Source organism: Corythoichthys intestinalis, chromosome 7 (genome assembly GCF_030265065.1).
Source record: "Corythoichthys intestinalis isolate RoL2023-P3 chromosome 7, ASM3026506v1, whole genome shotgun sequence".
Taxonomy (NCBI): domain Eukaryota; kingdom Metazoa; phylum Chordata; class Actinopteri; order Syngnathiformes; family Syngnathidae; genus Corythoichthys; species Corythoichthys intestinalis.
Genome location: NC_080401.1, coordinates 31,427,272 through 31,447,067, shown reverse-complemented (window position 1 = coordinate 31,447,067; position 19,796 = coordinate 31,427,272). Strand labels below are relative to the sequence as shown.

At 37.8% G+C, this 19,796-nt stretch overlaps 1 protein-coding gene across 4 annotated transcripts in view; it reads right to left on the bottom strand.

Annotated features, from left to right (window-relative positions):
• Positions 1-2,284: 2,284 nt before the first annotated feature.
• The window catches only part of kita (KIT proto-oncogene, receptor tyrosine kinase a), a 56,706-nt gene continuing 39,194 nt past the window's right edge, over positions 2,285-19,796 (bottom strand). For all 4 annotated transcript variants that reach the window (XM_057841855.1, XM_057841856.1, XM_057841857.1 and 1 more), the window contains 10 exons: positions 16,388-16,492; positions 14,377-14,487; positions 14,137-14,278; positions 13,175-13,287; positions 12,965-13,095; positions 11,886-12,008; positions 11,492-11,603; positions 11,316-11,415; positions 10,244-10,349; positions 2,285-6,138 (listed from right to left, as the gene is read on the bottom strand). In XM_057841855.1, coding sequence (XP_057697838.1) covers positions 5,923-6,138; positions 10,244-10,349; positions 11,316-11,415; positions 11,492-11,603; positions 11,886-12,008; positions 12,965-13,095; positions 13,175-13,287; positions 14,137-14,278; positions 14,377-14,487; positions 16,388-16,492 — 1,259 coding nt within the window. In that variant the 3' untranslated portion in view covers positions 2,285-5,922. The remainder of the gene's footprint in view (positions 6,139-10,243; positions 10,350-11,315; positions 11,416-11,491; positions 11,604-11,885; positions 12,009-12,964; positions 13,096-13,174; positions 13,288-14,136; positions 14,279-14,376; positions 14,488-16,387; positions 16,493-19,796) is intronic.

Sequence of the window (19,796 nt, the reverse complement as noted above, 5' to 3'; positions counted from 1 at the left end):
GCAGCCAATTCAAGACCATCAAGACTGTATTTAAGCCTAGGCGATCCAAGAGAAGGGTGCCGAAATATCAACTTGCTGGGCGCCATACGATTTGCCTGGCACGGCCAGACTGTTCTCCCTGTATTTTTCAAACACTGAGAGAAAAGTTTGGGAACCAGCCCATTAACGGCCTCTTGAGCAGGTACAAAACCAATCGATAAATCAGATTAGTTTATTTGCGTGACGTGTTCTTAACGAGCAACATCACTCTTGCGCGTCGAAATTCGTCTCCACAACAACACAGATGGTGAAAAGGAGAGCCGAGAATATGTTCCAATCCACGGTAAAATCAGTTTTAAATGACCAAAAACACATCGACACGAGTCATTGACAACAGTCTGTCTCACGCTAGCCAAAGTAGCTATGTTGAATAAACTCCGCTCTCCTCGTATGTTTACTTCCGCGCGCAAGTCCCTCATCCTACCCTCGTCGTTTTACTAACGTCACGTCTGCCCGTCGCTGATTGGTCCACTCCGCTGTCTGTTTGCTGTGGCTTGCTCCGCCCTGGAAATGGTATCCGCTGAATGGTGGCCAGACTCAATAGCTGGAACAGCGGTGAGTCTGGTGTACCAGGCAACCATTCGATACCTTATACTCTGTAATTTTGTGTATTTGCTAGCTTGTTCGTCTGCCACCCTTGTTTTGAAATCCCCTACGTTGTGTTGGTATTTGAGTGTTTATGTTTTGTTGTCTTATTGACTCTCTGCCATCCGGTTAGGTTACTACCGTATTGGCCCAAATATAAGATGGTGTTTTTTGCATTGAAATAAGACTGAAAAAGTGGCCGTCGTCTTATATTCAGGGTCTAGACATTATACCCATTCACAACGCTAGATGGCGCCAGATATCATTGAAGCGAATGCTGAAATTGACTCCCCAGGCCAACGCAAACCCCTTATGGTTAATGCAGTTATTGCAATTTTGTTGTTTTATCACAATAGATTGGTTTATTTACATTTCAAAAACCAGAAGCCATTCATTTACAAATGTGATTGCTCTTTAGTTTACATATTTAACTGTTCATTATATTAAGATTTGAATGAGGCAAAATAACATGCTTTTTCTCTAAAATATATTGTTATAATCATTTGTTTCAGACCAGAAGCCATTCATTTACAAATGTGATTGCTCTTTAGTTTATCATATTTAAATGTTCATTATATTAAGATTTGAATGAGGCAAAATAACATGCTTTTTCTCTCAAATTTATTGTTATAATCATTTGTTTCAGATGTACTGTAATTATTTTCTGTATAAAAAATAATTTGGTGTTCATAAAGTCTTTTTTCAAACTTCAGTCTTGAAAAGAGGGGGTCGTCTTATAATCAGGGCCGTCTTATATTCGGGCCAATACGGTATTACTGATCCCTGTCGACCTACTGTCAAGGACCCATTGTGTTACTCCCCCTTTTCCGCGATCGCGTGTATTTTTGTTTGTATTTAAATAACCCTTGAACGCGTTTGAGATACAACCTTGTTTCCTCAGTTACAGCATCGGCAACAAAATAAACACACATTTCCAGAGATGGAGGATAGACTCTCTTCCTCGGCTCTACGATCCAGTATCAGTTTAATTTCATTGTTTTCAGTTTAATTTAGCTATTTCCAAATTGCTATGTTGATAATAGTGATTTTCGTTTACCGCTTTTCGTCTTACTGTGAAGAAAAGGAAGTGACGATTGGCCCGTCCTGATAGATACATCATTAGCCATCGTGCTGTGACCCATGAATTTAACGCCTGCTTTTACACAAACCGCTTCCTGGGAAAGTCCCGGACATTACACTAAGACGTGCCTCGGTAAATGTCGGCGTCATTTATGTGTCAGTCGACCTGGGAAATTGCTTTCACATATAAGGGTTGCCTGTTTAAATCCCGGGATTTAAACCGTGTTCAGGTGTTTGTGAAAGGGGCCTTGGATGCATCAGATTTAGATCGGTCCTTGAATAACTAAGATTTTTTTTTTTTTTATATTAACCCTTTTTACTTTGAGTCTAGGAGTGGTCCAGTGTCCCCCACAAGTGGACCCATTCTTGGAATACCTCCCCATATTTTTTTTTTTTTTTTTTTTAAAAAGGGAATTAATTGCATTCCAAAAGTTTCTTTAGTACTCCTTGAAAACAAAGGTTTGAATCGAACGTTGTATCGACTGAACCATTACACATGAAAGGCAATATATCGATTTATTTTGCATTGATCATTTAGCTTATCAATTACTTCAGTTCATATTCGTAAGAACTGTAGCCCTGACCACCGTTCAATAATCTGTTTGGTCTTATGTCCCGTCCCCACCAAAAAGTGTAAATGCCAGTTATGTTGTTATATCGTTTCTACTAATGTTGAGACCAAACCTACGGCCTCGACTGAAAGTACTTCAACACGTTGCTATTTCAATATAGACCTTTTTATTTACATTGACACATGTAACACATCCATTATACACAGCAACACTAAATAAATATCATTTATGCATGGGGAAAAGTCTGATGATGGTCGGTTCAATTTGACATTTTTGTCGAGTCACGTTCCCGGGGCGACAAAGTGTACAGTACAAGGTCAGAAAACCAGCATAAGAAGAATATTTTCTACGTATATTTTATGTGTACCGCTTCTTCATTAAAATGGTCGCCTTCCGATATGACTTTATAGTATATGCACAGTAAAATGTATATGTACAAAACTGGAGCAGATAGCACATTTTCCGGCGTGTTTACATGACGACGACAGTGGAAATATGCATGCCAGGCCAGTAACTTGTAATGTTACTTTGTAGTGAAGCACCGGTCTCTCCATCAAAATGGATTAGATGTCTAGTTTTATCAATTGCAGCCAGTCATCATAGGCGAGTGGTTCTCAAAGTGTGGTTCGAGTGCCACTGGTGGTACGCCAGCTCACTCTCGTGGTCCGCAAAAGATTATTGAACTAAATGTTCAAACAGCTTTTTTTGTTTCCCACTACATGGCATTTATAAAGTACAGTTCAGTTGTATCCAAATTCAGCTACGAAAGATTCAGACTGAGTTTTTGAAAAGTGTTTCTTTTTAAATATTACGGAACAGGTGTAATACCATTTAACTCAACCTTAAGTATATCAACTCTTTATCCCACACTCTAAGCAGACTGTTAATGTTTTACTGTGGCTTGGCTGCCATTGACAGCGATAGACATCCGATTTATTTTGACTCAAAATTAAATCACACAATGTTGCAATAATAACAAAAAATAAAGAATTTTGATGAGATAAAAAAGAATGCAAGAATGAAATCGAGATGAAGTCATCATACTTGATGTCAACATGACGGCAATGAAGACCAACTGAAACAAGTTATTTTCCAAAATATTAAATTGAGGTCATTCTGGGAAGTCAGATTTTTTCTACAAACACAAAAAAAAGTTGGCTGAAATTTCAAGTCAATCAGTTTCACTTGAATTTTCAAGTTTAGATAGAAAAAAAAAAAAAAAGACAAAAACCTTATCCGTTAAAACTCAACATTTTGGCGTAAACTAGACTTCAGTTTAAGTTAATATATAATAATTTGCTGTAAGTGAGGGTGACCATCATGACCGCGCTAAGCTAATTTATCTTTCAACAGTTAGGAATACACAAGACAAGTTAATAAATAATTTGATTTATGTCTAGCTAACATCTTAAATTAACATGACCAATAGAAGGTTTCAATTTTTAGAGTGTACTGTCATCCAGTGTTGTTTTTGTCAGCGATGACTATTACAAAAATATTTTGTCAACGAAAATTTTATTCATGACGATACCATAACGAGCTAAAAACATGGTTTGGGAGACTAAAACATAACGAGATGAGTGCTGGTTTTCGTCTGACAGACGAGAACGAGATTAAAATGCGCAATAGTTTCCGTCACATGTTTATAATGTGTGACATTTTATGTGTAGTTAGCCTGCATTGTAGCAGTGTCTGGTTGTTTTACTCATGTGACATGCTGCTGCTATCCAGTCTCCAGGCTTGCACACATGCACACAGTAAGATTTGTGTTTGTTTTTTATATTGGCCAGAGATAATATGCAATGTTGCGTTAGCCTTTAAAGGCCTGAACTGAGTGATCATCACACACTAAATGTAACTCTTAACGTTAGCATAGCATTCGCGTTAGCATTAAGCTAATGGTAATTGCGAGCGTCCTCTTAAACTCTCGGACAACTTTTTCTTACATACATTTCATGGCGTTCAGGTCGATATCATTAATTGAAAATAATGTACTGTTTTCCTGCTGAGTGTGTATTATCAACAAGTTGGTGTTTTCCTTTTAGATAGACATGTTCATTCGAAATAGTTAGCAATCTTTATTATTTTTGGAGTAAAGTTTTTTCAAAAACTTCTATAATAAATGTCGATTTAAACTAGACCAAAATAGTCTAGAGTTTTTGTTTACAAAAACTAGACAAGGACAAACACATTTTGAGATGACTAAAATATGACTAAGACTAATAGGTATTATCGTCTAAAAGACAAAGACGAAAATTAAAAGGGCTGCCAAAAACAACACTGTTGTCATCAATGAGTAATGTCGGCGTAATGGTGGCACTCAGAGAGCCAATTTTCAATATTCTTTGAGGTGGTACTTATTATAAAGTGTTTGAGAACCACTGATATAGGCAATTAAAAACAATTATAGGGTGAATGTCAAGATCTTGAAGCTTATCACCATTGGCCACAAGGACTGATTTTTTTTGTGTGTAAACGGGGCAAAATGTCATTGTCATGTAAACGCGTGGATAAAATGACTTAAAAACAATTTTTTTTTCATCATTCAGAGAAGCACACACACTCTTGCGATCACAATCCAGTATGTTCATTCGTACGAACAGGACATTTACCCAGCGGGAACATTGGAAGCACGAACATCTGGACTCAAAAAGGGAGAATGGGGTGAAAAGTAACATGTGGCTGGGGAACAATATGATCAGCTTAAATGTCTGCTTTCCAGTCTATTGAACGGCAAGTCCCGAACAGTCAGCTATTTTGTTTCCCGACAGAAAAACACAAATCTCTGAAATGGCAGTACCAGCATGTAAACAACGAGGAGTAAAGGAAACACAATGTTTTTTTTTTGTAAGCTTTGCCCCCAGCATCTTGCGAAAACTATCTACAAACAAAATGAACTAGCGTACCGCGTCGTACAACCTCCTCTTATCGCGGCCCGTGGCCATGAAACGATTTGAAATGTCCTCAAAGCGGATCAGGCCGTCTTAATAATAGCTTATAAAAACCAGTGTCCCAGTAACTCCATTTGAAAAATTGGACCCTGAAAAAAAAAACAATCACCTTCATTTGAAATATGTAATACTGACATAAAAAAAATCAACAATAATGATGCTGCATAATGGGATAGGCGGAATGAATTGAAGTGCCTCGAGTGTTTTTTTCCTTTCCAGACAAATCAGTATGTAAAAAGTATATGAAAAAAGGGAAAACTTCAAAGAAAGCTGAAATAATCGACTTTAACTCTTTCAGTGTCATTGTCGATGACAGACTTCTAATGTGACTTTGAATTAGTTTGTCAGTAGTAAATGTCCAATCCATTTGAAGTGGGAAGGTGGCAGTGAATGAACGTTTGTTCGTCCAGTTCAAATGAATTGGACGACTATCGCAGTCAATGGCAGCCAGTGAGTTAAATGTGTGGCAGTGAATTGTTGTTTTTGCAACTGCTCTTCTTTGAAAGTATAGTTTAATAACAAAATGTTCTTCTTTGTCCTGTCTGGAGCGGCAGGGGGTTGTCCGTGTTTCTTTTATCACCACAGTAGGAGTCTTTAAAGGAAAGGGGGAAGTGGGCTGGCAGTGTTTTGTTTATGTTGCAGTAGCAGAACATGAGAGGCACTTCTTCTAAGTGACAAGGGGCTCGGGGGGTCCCTCACACCCGTTGGACTCCGACGCCCATGCCTTCCAGGAAAACCTGGTGATGGACTAGCAAGGGCTGTGTCGGAGCACTGTTGCCATTTGAGCTGAGCTGTATAGCTGTGTCGGAGATTCTGTTCTCTTCATTGTCGTTGTCGTCGTCCTCCTCTGCGGTGGCGGAAGTGTTGGGTCTGGGCGGCACCATGAGACGGGAGCTGAAGTTCAGATAGATCTGGAAAAGCGTGGTACTAATTAGTCCAAAGTACGTGCTTGTAAGCAAAGACGAACACTGGAATAATGTTTTGTTCTTTTACTAATGCTCTGAGGTGTTTTTTTCTTTATTTTTATGTTTTGTTTGGGCTCACCCACCCTTCTTTTCCCTTTTCCATCCTAGATACTGGTGTCAAACTCAAGGACTGGGGGCCACATTAGGCCAGTCACATCATTTTGAGTGGCCTGCGAAAGTAAATCATGTTTCTGACTAAAATAAAAATCAAATTAAGTTACTATAGACCACAATGGAAGATCGAGGACTGCAAGTGAACAATTACTTTAGACTTCTTTCTTGTTTTTTAATATAAATTGAACACATATATTTTTAGACAATAAAATTCAGTTTTTGTTATAGTAATTAAAAATAAAAGGAGAATGATAGAAATACAGTGGAACCTCTACATATGAAGTTCATTCGTTCCAGGACCTTATTTGTAAGTTGAAATAGTCGTATGTCGAGCAGGATTTTCCCATAAGAATACATTATAATTACATTAATTCGTACCACAGTCCGAAAACATACACTAAATACACTAAACTGTTTTTCATTGCATTGCCGCAGACATACTTCACATTATAAATACTTCTCTCCAAAAAGGAGAGTTCCCACAGACTTAAAAAACTGCAGTAATAAAACCTCCTCTTAAAAAACCTAATCTAGATGCTTCAACCGTTAGTAATTATAGGCCAATATCAAATCTGACATTCCTGGGGAAAATTATCAAGAGAGTTTTGTTTGAACAGATCCAGGTTTTTATGATGCAAAACAATCTTTTTGACTCATTTCAGTCTGGATTTCAGCCACAACACAGCAATGAGACCGTGCTTATTAAAGTCCTAAATGATATTTGTCGGAATACTGATGCTGGCAAATCATCTGTTCTGCTACTATTGGATCTCAGTACCGCATTCAACACGGTTGATCAGAACATACTACTCAGCAGATTGGAACAGTGGGTAGGGCTCACTGAGACTATTCTTAAGTGGTTCACATCTTATTTACATGATAGGGATTTCTTTGTGTCAATCGGTAACCATCAGTCAACATGAACCAAATTCACATGTGGAGTCCTTCAAGGGTCCATTCTTGGACCTCTCTTATTTAACATCTGTATGCTTCCCCTAGCTTAGATCATGGAACAGTATGACATCTCCTATCACACCTATGCAGATGACACACAACTGTACATTTCTGTGTCACAACATGATTATAGTCCCTTAGTCTCCCTGAGTAAATGCATTCATCAAATCAATGAATGGATGTGCCAGAATTTTCTCCTGTTAAATGTGGAGAAGACAGAAGTGATCATTTTTGGGCCAAAAAAGGAAAGTTCAAAGATAAGCAGGCACCTTAGCACAATGCCACTTACAGCTACAAATCAAGTCAGATAACTAATTCTTGACTTTGACCTAAAATTTGATAGCCAAGTTCGTCACTAAATCTGCTTATTACCACCTTAAAAATATAGCCAGAATTAAGGGGCTTCTGACTCAACATGACATGGAAAAACTTGCATGCATTCATTTTCAGTAGATTGGACTATTGCAATGGCATATTTACAGATTTTGATAAAAAATCAGTCAGGAAGCTGCGGCTAGTACAGAATGCTGCTGCCAGAGTCCTTAAAAATACAAGGAAATTGGACCACATTACACCGGTTTTGAAATCGTTACACTGGCTTCCAGTGAGTCAAATGATAGACTACAGTATAAAATACTACTGCTCGTCTACAAAACACTTAATTGCCTTGGAACAAAATACTTGCTTGATTTGTTGGATCCCTGTGAAACATCTAGACCCCTAAGTCCATCTGGAACCGGTCACCTATATGTTCCAAGAACAAGAACCACGCAGGGTGGGACAGCATTTATTTACTATGCTCCTCACCTCTGGAACAAATTACCTGAAGGCCTGAAGTTTGGTAAAACTGTTAGCTCCTTTAAATCAGGGCTAAAAACCCTTGTGTTTATCACAGCATATCCATACCTATCTACATATTTCCAACTTCAAGCTATTTGCTTTTTATTCCTTTTCTGTTTTATTTCCATTTCTGATTTCAATTTAATGTGATTTTCATGTATAATTTTATTTCCTGTTTCGATTGCCTTTGTTTTAACGTTCTTTCGATTTAATGGGATTTGTATGACGTTCATGTGATATAAAGACTTTGAATTGTGCTATACAAATAAATTTGCCTTGCCCCATGCCTAAATCCTTAATAAATACTGCTGTTACTATTGCAAATAGCAATTACAAAGAGCACAACAAAAAAATTATGAATAAAAATCGCAATAATAATACAATAATAGTGATGATAACAATAATACCTGTAATAATGTAACAAATCGGGTTCTAATGTGGTGGATCTATTTTGCATGGTGTAGCTGAACGCACCGCGTGACTGACTACAAAGTGAGAGAGTAATATAACATAATATACGCGGTATTTTATGCTCCTGAATGAAATGGACCACACTTCAAACGTACGTTGCTTCAATTCGGTGCCCATTCATGGTTGCAGATTGCACGGACATGGGCTTTACATAGCTCACCTAGCGCGTTAAGTCTCCGGTCAGCTAACAGCGTGGCTATAAAGTATAGTATAGGAGTATATTAAAATGCGTAGGGGAAAATTAAACCACGAAAGTGAACTTTGTGGTACCCCACGTCACACAGGCGGGGGAACGGTTTCACTTTCATTACTTTTTCGCCTGTCAAATTGTCACCACTTCTAGGAGAGTGAGACTGAGGGGCAGTTTACATGGCGACTCTGCGACACGAAGACGCAATGACTGTGTTGCGGCGTGGCCTCGCGTTCGTATGGAATTGGCGAAGACGGAAGGCAAAGACGCAAACCTTGGAATCCTGCCTCCAAAGTGGAAGAATTCGATTGTGGGGGATTGAGGTGGGCTTGCTCCGCCTGCATATCAAAAGCTCCCGCGGCGCGAGACCGCGCCGATAACGTCAGCACTCGTACACGTCACATTAGGCGTGCGCAGCGGTGCTAATAAACATTAAAAACAGCAAATATGGCGGCATGTCGGCTTTAATTTACTGTTTTTATAATATTTTCTATGTAAATATGTTGAATGTTTCCATTTTTTTAGCCTTTTTGAACAAAAGAAAATGCCATTGCTTGGAGTGGGCGGGCAATCCGGGCATGTTGTCTCCCGGGCCGAAGAGGTCAAAGTGCATCATTCACTGTCACCTTGTAAATCTGCACTGGTCCCTAGGGCCTGGCATGAATACTACATCGTTTTTATGCGGAATTGCGACATTGCTCGAATAGAGAAAAAACCATATAAATGCAAACATGAAATTTTTCGTCTTTTGAGAGAGTCACCATGTAAACGGCCCCTGAAACTGCTGCCTCGAGAGGCTTCACCTGTCTCGGCCACTGTGATGCACACATTCCCCTGATTGTCCCCGGTTGTGGTTTCCACTTCGAGGAAATAAACGAAACGCCAATCTATGTTTCCATTTGTTGTTTTCCAAGTGCTGAGTGCGCAATTGAGCAACGATTGTTAGGCTTTCTTAGTTGTTTTCTCAAGATTTCTATCAATCACGACTCGGCGACCATATAATATACTGTATTTACACACACAGATGTAAACACACACTCTGTATGGCTCTTTTGAAATCACATTTTAAAATATGTTGGGTATTTGGCTCTCTCGGTCAGCAAAGGTTCCCAACCCCTGCTTTAAAATGTGACCCGCGTCAGCAATGACTTTGACGCCCTTGATCTAAGCAATTGGAGCGCTGGTAGTGAAAGCCGACAGCAACCCAGAAGGCTCCCTGGCCTGTCTTCCACTGTCTTAATATTTCCAAAATGGGTTGTAGTTGAAGAGGAATTTTGCCAACGTGGGCTGGATAAAGTATGACCAGAATTTAAAGTATCAGTTATGGTTAGGTCGACTTGAACCTGACATCAGGTAAACGTGATCAGAATATATTAACACTCGAAAACTCACTGCCTTGAAACTGACTGTGAATGCAAATTTGCCACACATCTTCATGATGCAAACCGCATGAAGATTTCTGTCTGTCGCGTCAGCACTTACATGTTTGGTGGCGTCTGACAGCTGCTGTTCAATTCTCTCTACCACTTTCCTGAAGGGGGGTCTTTGGACTGGGTTGGCCTCCCAGCAGGACCGCATGATCTGATACCTAAGGAGCACGATTATGTGTTACTGTAACATGATACAAAACACTGTCACTGAACACCGGCAATCAATTTGGGTGCTTAAAGTCATATGAATGCTGGATGATATTGTCTAAAAATAAAATCTTTAAAAAAAATCAAACAAAATTCTGTTCAAATATTTTTCTGATTTTTGTACTCCCTCCTTTTTTTTGAGAAACAAAGAGAAAAAAAGTTTTTATTCCATTTTGTTGAAATAATAATGAGACTGAGCTACGTGGGGGAAAAAAACAGCTCCCTTTGGTTTGTAGCACTGCATATTTCATGGAGGCAAGCTAACAAGGGGAAAAAATGTCAAATTAAATGTTTTTTTTTTTTTTTTTTTTTTTTTAAATCGTTCACATTAAACCACTCATAAAATAAATTTATCACACAAAACCTTGGTTATGTGATTGATTATTGAAAGGAAAAACAACAGCTCGTTTATATGGCCTTCATGTGAAAGATGGTTGTTTAAAGTATTTAAGTGTATAAATTGCAAATTCCTTAGACCTCGAATAATGGAGAAATGAATTAAAAAAAAAAAATGTCAACATTATGTGACGTCAGTACACATATGCACACACAATAATAGCCTCTGGCATAGTTCCATATGATATTAATGACATCCCAGGAAAAGGCTTTTATTAACGGTTTTCTCCAATATTGCCCCTCAGAAAAATAAAATTCTGTGTTTATTTCAATTTATTAAACAACATTCTTTCCACTGGTGTTGTATGTCCCTTACATGCAGAATTTAAGTTTTGGTGGTCGAATAACCAAGAAAGTCTATAGAGGTTCTTTTTTTTTTTTTTCAAAAGTAGAAGTTAATAAAAGTAGTTTTATGCTAGTGAAACAGGATGAGCGTGGGCCACTGTAAAAATCTCACTTTTTACAACTCGCCACGACTGACACCTTTCAAAAACACAAAAAACACTTCCCCCAAATCTTACATTTCACAGGGTGCAAACTCAGGAGAGTCCAGTCTGTATCCTTCTTTAATCAGCTTGTAGAACTTGCCGTCCACAGGCATTCCGGGATAAGGGCTGTTTCCTGCACGATTAATTCATTTGGTCAGAAAAGACTGGGAAAAAAAAGAAAAACACTTATAAAGGATGGATGCTCATACCCAACGAGAAGATCTCCCAAAGCAGGATGCCGTACGACCACACGTCACTCTCGAACGTGTACACACATTCAAAAATGCTCTCCGGAGACATCCATTTGACCGGCAGCCGAGCCTGAGTTGAAAGTTGAGGGAATTGGATTTATGAACAGTTGCAAATTGCTCTCTAACAACATTTTCGAGATTTTTAACTTTAACGTGAACCCCCCATTTCTGCCAACTGCCACGGTGGAGTGGAACTGCATCAATTTTTTTAATCAAATGGGTGTTTAGTAGGTTTAATTCCATTATTGTTGCCTTTGTAATGCCATTTTTATATGGCACATTCACAAAAAGACTGTTCCGCTGAATGATAAAATTATCTTGTCTGATACATTGTTTTTGATATATCACTCACGTTGCCTTTGACTACATAGTTGGAATCTGTAGTGATGTCTCGGGCCAAGCCGAAATCACAGATCTTTGCCACTCGCCCTTGAGTGAGCAGAATGTTTCTGGCTGCCAGGTCTCTGTGGATGCACTGTGAAAAAAAGCACCAATGAGACATGTTCTATGCATGATATCAGCCAAGCATATTTTTTCCTTTTTTTTCAAGCTGACAATTGATACGGAAAAGTAATTTAATTTCGAACATTGTGCCACGACATGTTTTCCTGACACGTTTACTAGTGGTAGAAACATGAGCTGTGCTTTGTGCGAAGACAGAAATCAAGTTAATCACCCATGAAAGGATGTTGAAAGTTGAAACACATAGCCTTTTTGGAAGGTATCAGAATACTTAATAGTGTGAATAAGCATAAAGTTCTTGAAAGTTTACAAGCTGTTAAAAACAAAGAGTACTTATTATTCCACCTAAAATCATAACTTGAAGTTAGATTTAATTCTTAAACTTTTATCTCCTCTGTTGTAATTTGTAAAATTGATCTGAATTAATATTTAAACTCCAGAAAATTTAAAATTGATTTTTAAAACTCATTTAAACTATTAAAAAGAATCAATTGGGAACAAAAATGCACATAACTAAATAAAAATGAAATGAAAAAAATAAGATTTATGTAAAAATAATTGAAAAAAAAAATCAATGTAATGTCAGTTTTCGACAATAAGAGACACCTGACTATAAGTCGCACCCACCAAATTTTCATTCGTTCATGAACCAGTGTTATGGAAATTCCTGTTGATTTCAACTAGGTCTAAATACCACAACATTTTTGAAATTCCAGGTTATAAAAATCTTGCCTCGGATTTTCCCCCAGGTTCTTCAGCTTCCTCCCACATTCCTAAAATATGCAGATTTGGTTCATTGAACACTCAACTTTCTATAGGCTTAATCATGATCGTGAACGGTGGCCAAAACCAGCTGGCTACAGCTCACTCGGAACTAAAGCTGCGTTCACACAAAAGTTAAACCGTTGTGCGACAACACCTTGCTCGCTCTATACCCATCGACAAAAGTAGTTACGTGGGATAACTCACATTCTTGGACGCTAAGAATTCCATTCCCTTGGCTACTTGATAGGAGAAGCTGAGCAGGTCTTCCGTATCCAATGACAGGCCGTCATCGTCAAACATTTCCCCCTCCGCATCTTCTTCGCTATAGGAGCCGCCTGAGAACGAAGATACAAAAAGACATTAAATTTTAATGCTTTTTAAAAAAAATACTGAATTTCAAAATGTCCGGCTTGCCTTTGCGGAAAGAGTTTCTTTTCTCCACCGTGGATGTGGATGATGAGGATGAGGAAGGAGGCGGCTTGCCAATGGCAGAAGGCCTCATGGCCATGTAGCCGTTCAAGCTGTCGCTGTGAAGAGGGAAAAGAGCAGTCTGAGAAGCAGCATTTTAACACCCTACACCTACGCAAGTTCTGGATAGTAAACTGTGCTTTGACGCATTCCAGGTCTTCCCACTCAATTCAGATTTTGCAGTTGATATTTTGTTTTGACTATGAACGGTTCGCGGACCTAAATCACTTATTAGGAGACTTGAGTTGCTAGAAAAATGGAAATTTTCCAGGTGTAAAAAATATGATTTAGCAACAATACGCCCGTCGCCTGTTTTCAATGAAGATAAAAAAAAATTATAGGTGCATCATCAGGAAAAAGCCATAAAAAGTGACTATTTTTGGTAATTTACTAAATAAAAAAACCTTATAAAGACGTGGCGTCCTCAAATGTGGACATCCCTTTTTGGGTCATGTATAACAGATGTTATTATTGTGGCCTGCATGACTCAAAAGGTGATGTCCACATATGTGGATGCCAGGTTTTAATTTTCATTCATTCATTCATTTTCCATGCCGCTTATTCCTCACGAGGGTCGCGGAGGTTTTAATTTTGTTTTTTTTAATTAAAAAAAAAAAAAAATCAGTATTACATTCTTTTAAAATATGATTTAAAAAATATATGTATATTTTTATGATTAAATACGGTAATACATTAATATATTTTTTAACAAAACAATAATAAAATGAATAAAAACAGAGATACACTACGGTTAAGGCCCCCCAAATAACACTCTTTAGGCACTTTTTATTATTATTATTATTTTTTTTTAATAATCTCATAGTACAGTATTTTCAGCCTCTCCCAGTCAAAATGGGATTCGAATTTTAGCACCATCCTTGGCAGCCAAACAAGGGTTAACAACTGACCCAGCAGTGCCCGTCTCTGACATCACATTGCGATAGTAGCAGTCATCTTCCATCTTGGCGAAGAAAAAAGACTCCCTCTTCCTCCGTAAAAAGTTTAGCAGGTCGCCGAAGCAGCAGTATTCTGTGATCACCAGGATGGGGCCTGCCAGCACAGATAAACCCGTCATGGTTGACACGAAGGGCGAGGACAAGAGTCATCATAAACATTCAACCCCGTGGTGAAAACGGAGGCAACGCTACCTCCCACAGTGCAGGCTCCCAGCAGGTTAACGATGTTCATGTGGTTTCCCAGGTAGCTGAGAACCTTCAGCTCGGACATCAAGGCCTCCTTTTCAGTTGAGTGAGCGCTTGCTGTGAAAAAAATATGAAGAGAACCCCAGTTTAAATTGGTTAAAACCAGTGTTTTCAGTAACGCGTAACTACGTGTTACTAAGTAACGCGTTACTCTGATCTGACTACTTTCTTTCAGTAATGAGAAATCTAACACGTTCATTTTTCCAAACCAGTAATCTGATTAAAGTTAGTTTCCTTAGTGTCTGTGCGACACTATTTTTGTTATTGCCTCATATTGTATGCTGAATGAAGAATATTGTAGTCATGTAGGAAGAGCATTTTGAATAGAAATTGCTTGCAAGGTTCCCGCTACGTTCTCGTTTCCATGGTAACCGCTGACAGTTACTTCCTGTTTTGGTCTCGAGTCACACATTCGAGCCGAGTGAAGCCACATGTTGAGATGTGCAAGGGAATGTTGATCTGTGTACGTTCATGAATGAACGTTAGTATTTTTCCTTTATTCTGGAGGGTTCCAGCAATAGGTTTCAGGAAACACCTATGAGTTTGGCATCATAATCGTTGAACATATTTTTTAAAGAATGGCAGGAGGAACATTTTAAAGAAGTTGAGCATCTCGTATGGCTGGCACAAGCCGCAGACCTCAATAACATTGAACATTTATGGTCACTTTTAGAGATTCAATTAAGATGTCGATTTCCACCGCCATCGTCTCTAGAAAAGTTAGAGGGTATTCTAACTGAAGAATGGCTTAAAATTCCTTTGGAAACAATTCACAAGTTGTATGAATCAACACCTTGGAGAATTGAGGCTGTAATTGCCACAAAAAGTGTGTATCCAATTTTTGCCCATCACCTCTAGTTGTTGGAATTTCAAAACCCTGATGCTGCTTTTTATTCAAAAACGTTCAACTTTATTCCAAAACAAGCAATTGATGATCACCTAAAAAGAAGACCAAATCTTGTTGTTTCACTTTTCTAAATAGTAACTTAAATTTGAAGTTACACTTTTCCTATAAAGAAGACAAAGTCAATACAATGGTCATACTAATGGTGCCTTGTCCTTAAAAGACATTTTGATGTTGTTCCTTCCCAAAACAAAACAAGCTCTTGATATTGCTTTTTCTCAAAGAAACAAAACAAACACTGACACTGCAGTTTCCTAAAAAGAAGACAACCTATTGACATGGAGTTAATTAAATGGAGACAAGTCAAAATGATCCCTAGTCAAAATGGATTAAACATCTAACCCTGAAACGTGAACATTCACAGCCAATCTTCCTGATTTAAATGCATTATATATCGCCATTAATTGCATGCAATCAGTCATTGACTTAATACTACTTTAAAAAAAAAACAACAACTTTAAAGTGTTACATGGAGCCATAACCAGTAACCCTTCCGTATTTCAGTTTTATTTATACTTTATTTACTTATAACTACAAAAGGTACAATAATGATTCATATTGAACTAAACATACAGTATATATATATAATTGCTCTTATTTAAGTTTTTAAAATGACTAAAAATAGTCACTTGCTCTACAAAGGGTTAAAGTGTCAACTTTTGAATAGATTTCCACAGTAGTAACAACTGTCCTAAAAGGGTTAAAATCGTGTACTGTGTGTGGTAAAAACACAAATGCCCTTTTAAAGCTTTTATTATTGTTTTAAAAATATGATTTGTAAAGGAATAACTTGAACTTTATTATTAGTCCAAATTTGGCTTAATGTGCGGTAAGCGTACTAAATACCCCAATTGTCTTGTCAAGCGCCATACTATTTACGATCCATTCAGTGTTTTTTCCTGACTTAATTTTTGCTGATTGATTTTATCATCCTGATAATCTTGTCTCTGTTCTAATGGAGCACATGTGACGTCTGACTCAAAGCCCTCCGGCAGTCATGCTAACTGCACACAGCGGCTTAGCTTCGCTTTACTTTTGCGACCTTCGACGTACATTTAAGCATCTTGACCGCCACCGTGGTGACAGAGTTGGCCTTGGAGAGTCCATACGCAGTCGCTTCCACCACTTTTCCAAAAGCACCGGAACCTAGTATCTTCCCTGCAGAAACACAAAGAAAGCTGTTATTCCCCCTGCCCGTCGCCGCTTTTCCCTCCCTTCCTCTCCCTTCAACTGGCGCCCTGCCACTATTACTGGGACAACACCAGTGGAGCCCCCGGGCTGTGTGCTGAAGCACCAGGACGTGTAGGATCCTGTTGGAGGAGGTTGGTTAAAAAACAACACCCAGGGTATGTCAACAATATTATGTTTGCACTAAGGGAGGAAGGGGTTTTGTCATTGTTAGGCCCCGAGACTGTTTTTGTTGCTCTGCCCATGTCCATCACTGGTGGCATAAGGGGGCAATGCCATATTCAAGCTGAAACTTCCATTCGCTAAGGGTTTTTATCGGAGTATTTTGCTGTGAATCGTTGTCTTTCTTCATTTATACCCTGCGAGTGTTCCAATTTCACATAGTCGGCCAGAATAGACTCCAGTTTTCCTAAGACCCTGAAGCGATACGGATGAATAGACTCGCTTTAACTCATTGAATGCCAGTGACAGCCACGGACGTCCAATTCATTGGAACCCTCCCAGTTCCAGTGAATTGGACTTCATTTTAATTCAGAGCAGAAGGATGAAAAGAGACATATAATTGGATGTCTATCATCGTCAATGGCGCTGAAAGGGTTACTGTAATTCATATTTAATACAGAGCTTCTCACATACTGTATTCGGCCACTCCTTTGTTTGCCTTCTGCTAAGTCAACTAGAATAGGCTCCATGTTTAGCATATACACAGTTTGCTAATGTTTCCCTACAAAATTATTGTGCCAAACAAGAAGAGGCCCAATAAAACAGAACTGAAAGAAAAAAAAACCTTGGAATTCGGATAAGCTACATTGCTTGGATGCATTCCAAACAGTAGTAGACTGTCAAAACATATCAAGGGTACATTTCTACAGTCTGTTCAATCAGACTGTGGCAACCAACACTAACAGTAAGCGAATTGTATGGTTGCCATCTCGATTAATCTACCACAAAAATGACAATTTGATACATTACTGAAAAGAACTTAATAACTCTGTTTGACTTTGACATCTGCTTGGAGCCCCTAATGACTGGAATATAGAGTATGACACCAGGTTGTTGCATAGCTGTTCAATGCAATGACAACGGGCGCTCTAAAGCGTCCATGTCAGGCCAAAGCAACCGGTCCAGACATCAAATGTCATGCAGAGCAAAGGCTGCCATGATTAATAGACAACTAATCTTCACTATCAGTTGACGGGGCCGATCTGTAGGGGGCCTATTTTCAAAAATTTTTAATTCAAATATTTTAAAAACCAAAGCCGCTAGCGACCTAAAGCCAAAACAGGCACCTCTTTAGGCATATATGAGTCTCCATGAGAAGCGACATCAAAAAATTTAAAAGTCGTTCCCAGATAAAATCCCGATTATTTTTTTTATACAGGTATAACAAAACTTGGCTATAAAATTCCCAAATTTTAAGCTAGATGCACAAAAATCACTATATGCAGGGATAATCACCTAAATTTTCAGGAAGAAAATACTTAACATACCATATGTTTTTGCCCAAAATAGCAAATAAATTTTTTTTTATTTAGTGCAATTTTCAACAGCTATTAAATCACTCAATTTTCACATCAGAAACTTAATACTTGAGGAAAGCATGCAGAATCATCTTAATTTTACTCAACAAAAGCTGAATTTGCATTTTTCTCTATACAATCACAACTTATTTAGGTTGAATGTTACTTTTGCCTCAGCACCGAGGCACGTCTTCCCGGCTATCTGGTCTCATCGTTTTTAGATTGAAATGTTACATAAAATAAAACATGTGAAAGGCGAATTTTTTTGTATGGATGAAGAAATGTCTAAATTACTGCTTTTTTTGTCAAATAACGGGCCGTTGATCAAATTACCCTATCATTTGAATGAAAACTTACGCTACTGTGTATGGATGCAACGTGGCGGCCATCACAAAACAAAGAGCTTTTTTGTTAGTTGAAAATTCTCGTAAATAAATGCATACATCCCGCAATTTCTATAGATATGAACATAAAACAGTCTCTAGATTCTTGGTTAAAAGCAAAAAAACAGGCAGTTATCATTCATTTTACGTAAATATTTTGGGCTAATGTTACGCTAATTTTTTCCAATGTTTTTTTTTTCACAACGTTTCAAAGTGCATGCATGGGGCTATTTTATATAATAATTACATTGAATCCTCGAGCAAATCACTCTTGAGACACTCCTGCCTACTAGTTTCATGCAGTAAAACGTTTGCCCTTTTTCCACCTAAATCAAATGTTTGAACGCAGCGTGTTCTTGAGTTTATCACAGTGAAAGCCAAATGCTCTACCTGGGTCGGCCTCCAACGGGAAGGCGTGGCGCAATTTTTGTGGGAGCTGTCTTTTCAACTGATGATGAAGTCTATGATTGACTATATTCATAGTTGATTAATTGTTCAGAGAAATTGCCAAAATAAAAACGGTCTAAATTTAATAGGAAACAAGGTAACACTTTATAATAACTATCCGTTTTACTAGTTAATAGACCATTAGTAAACTGTTGATAAATGATTTATTGTTGATTTGTGAAGTATTTGTTAACAGTTTGTTAAGCATTTACAGGGTGTTCCAATATGGTTGACCCCATTCTAAATGCCCATGCTAGTTGATGAATCTTAATAAAACTATATACACTTTATGATGAAGGTTATAAGTTTTATTGGTTAATCATTCAAAGAAAAGTACAAATATTTGTTGGTTCTATGGCAGATTTTCATAAATGTGCAACCTGAGCGCTGCCTGCAAAATGCCTTATCAAAATGCCTTTTCTTTTCAAGTGAATGGCATTTCTTAACCTGAAAAGATAGAAATGCCAAATATTACACACAAAAACTTGAACCGTTTCTATACAAACTGTGTTTCAGGTTAAGAAAACCCTGTAAATGCTTAACAAACTGTTAACAAATACTTCACAAATCAACAATAAATCATTTATCAACAGTTTCAACAATAAATCATTTATCAACAGTTTACTAATGATCTATTAACTAGTAAAATGGATAGTTATTATAAAGTGTTACCAAACAATTATATTGTTCATTTTAAAATTTATATTGAATGGTAAGAATAGTCATATCGTGATAGCAACGCTACTTACTGTAGGTAGCATATGTGTTTAATCATGTTTTATGTATCACATCTGTTCTTTCTTTCTGTCTGTCTGTACACAAAAAAAAAAATAAAAAAAAAAAATAAAAAAATAAAAAAAAAAAAAAAAAATAAAACACTATGGCTCATAGTGATCATTCATTTGTCGTCTGGCCCCATCAATA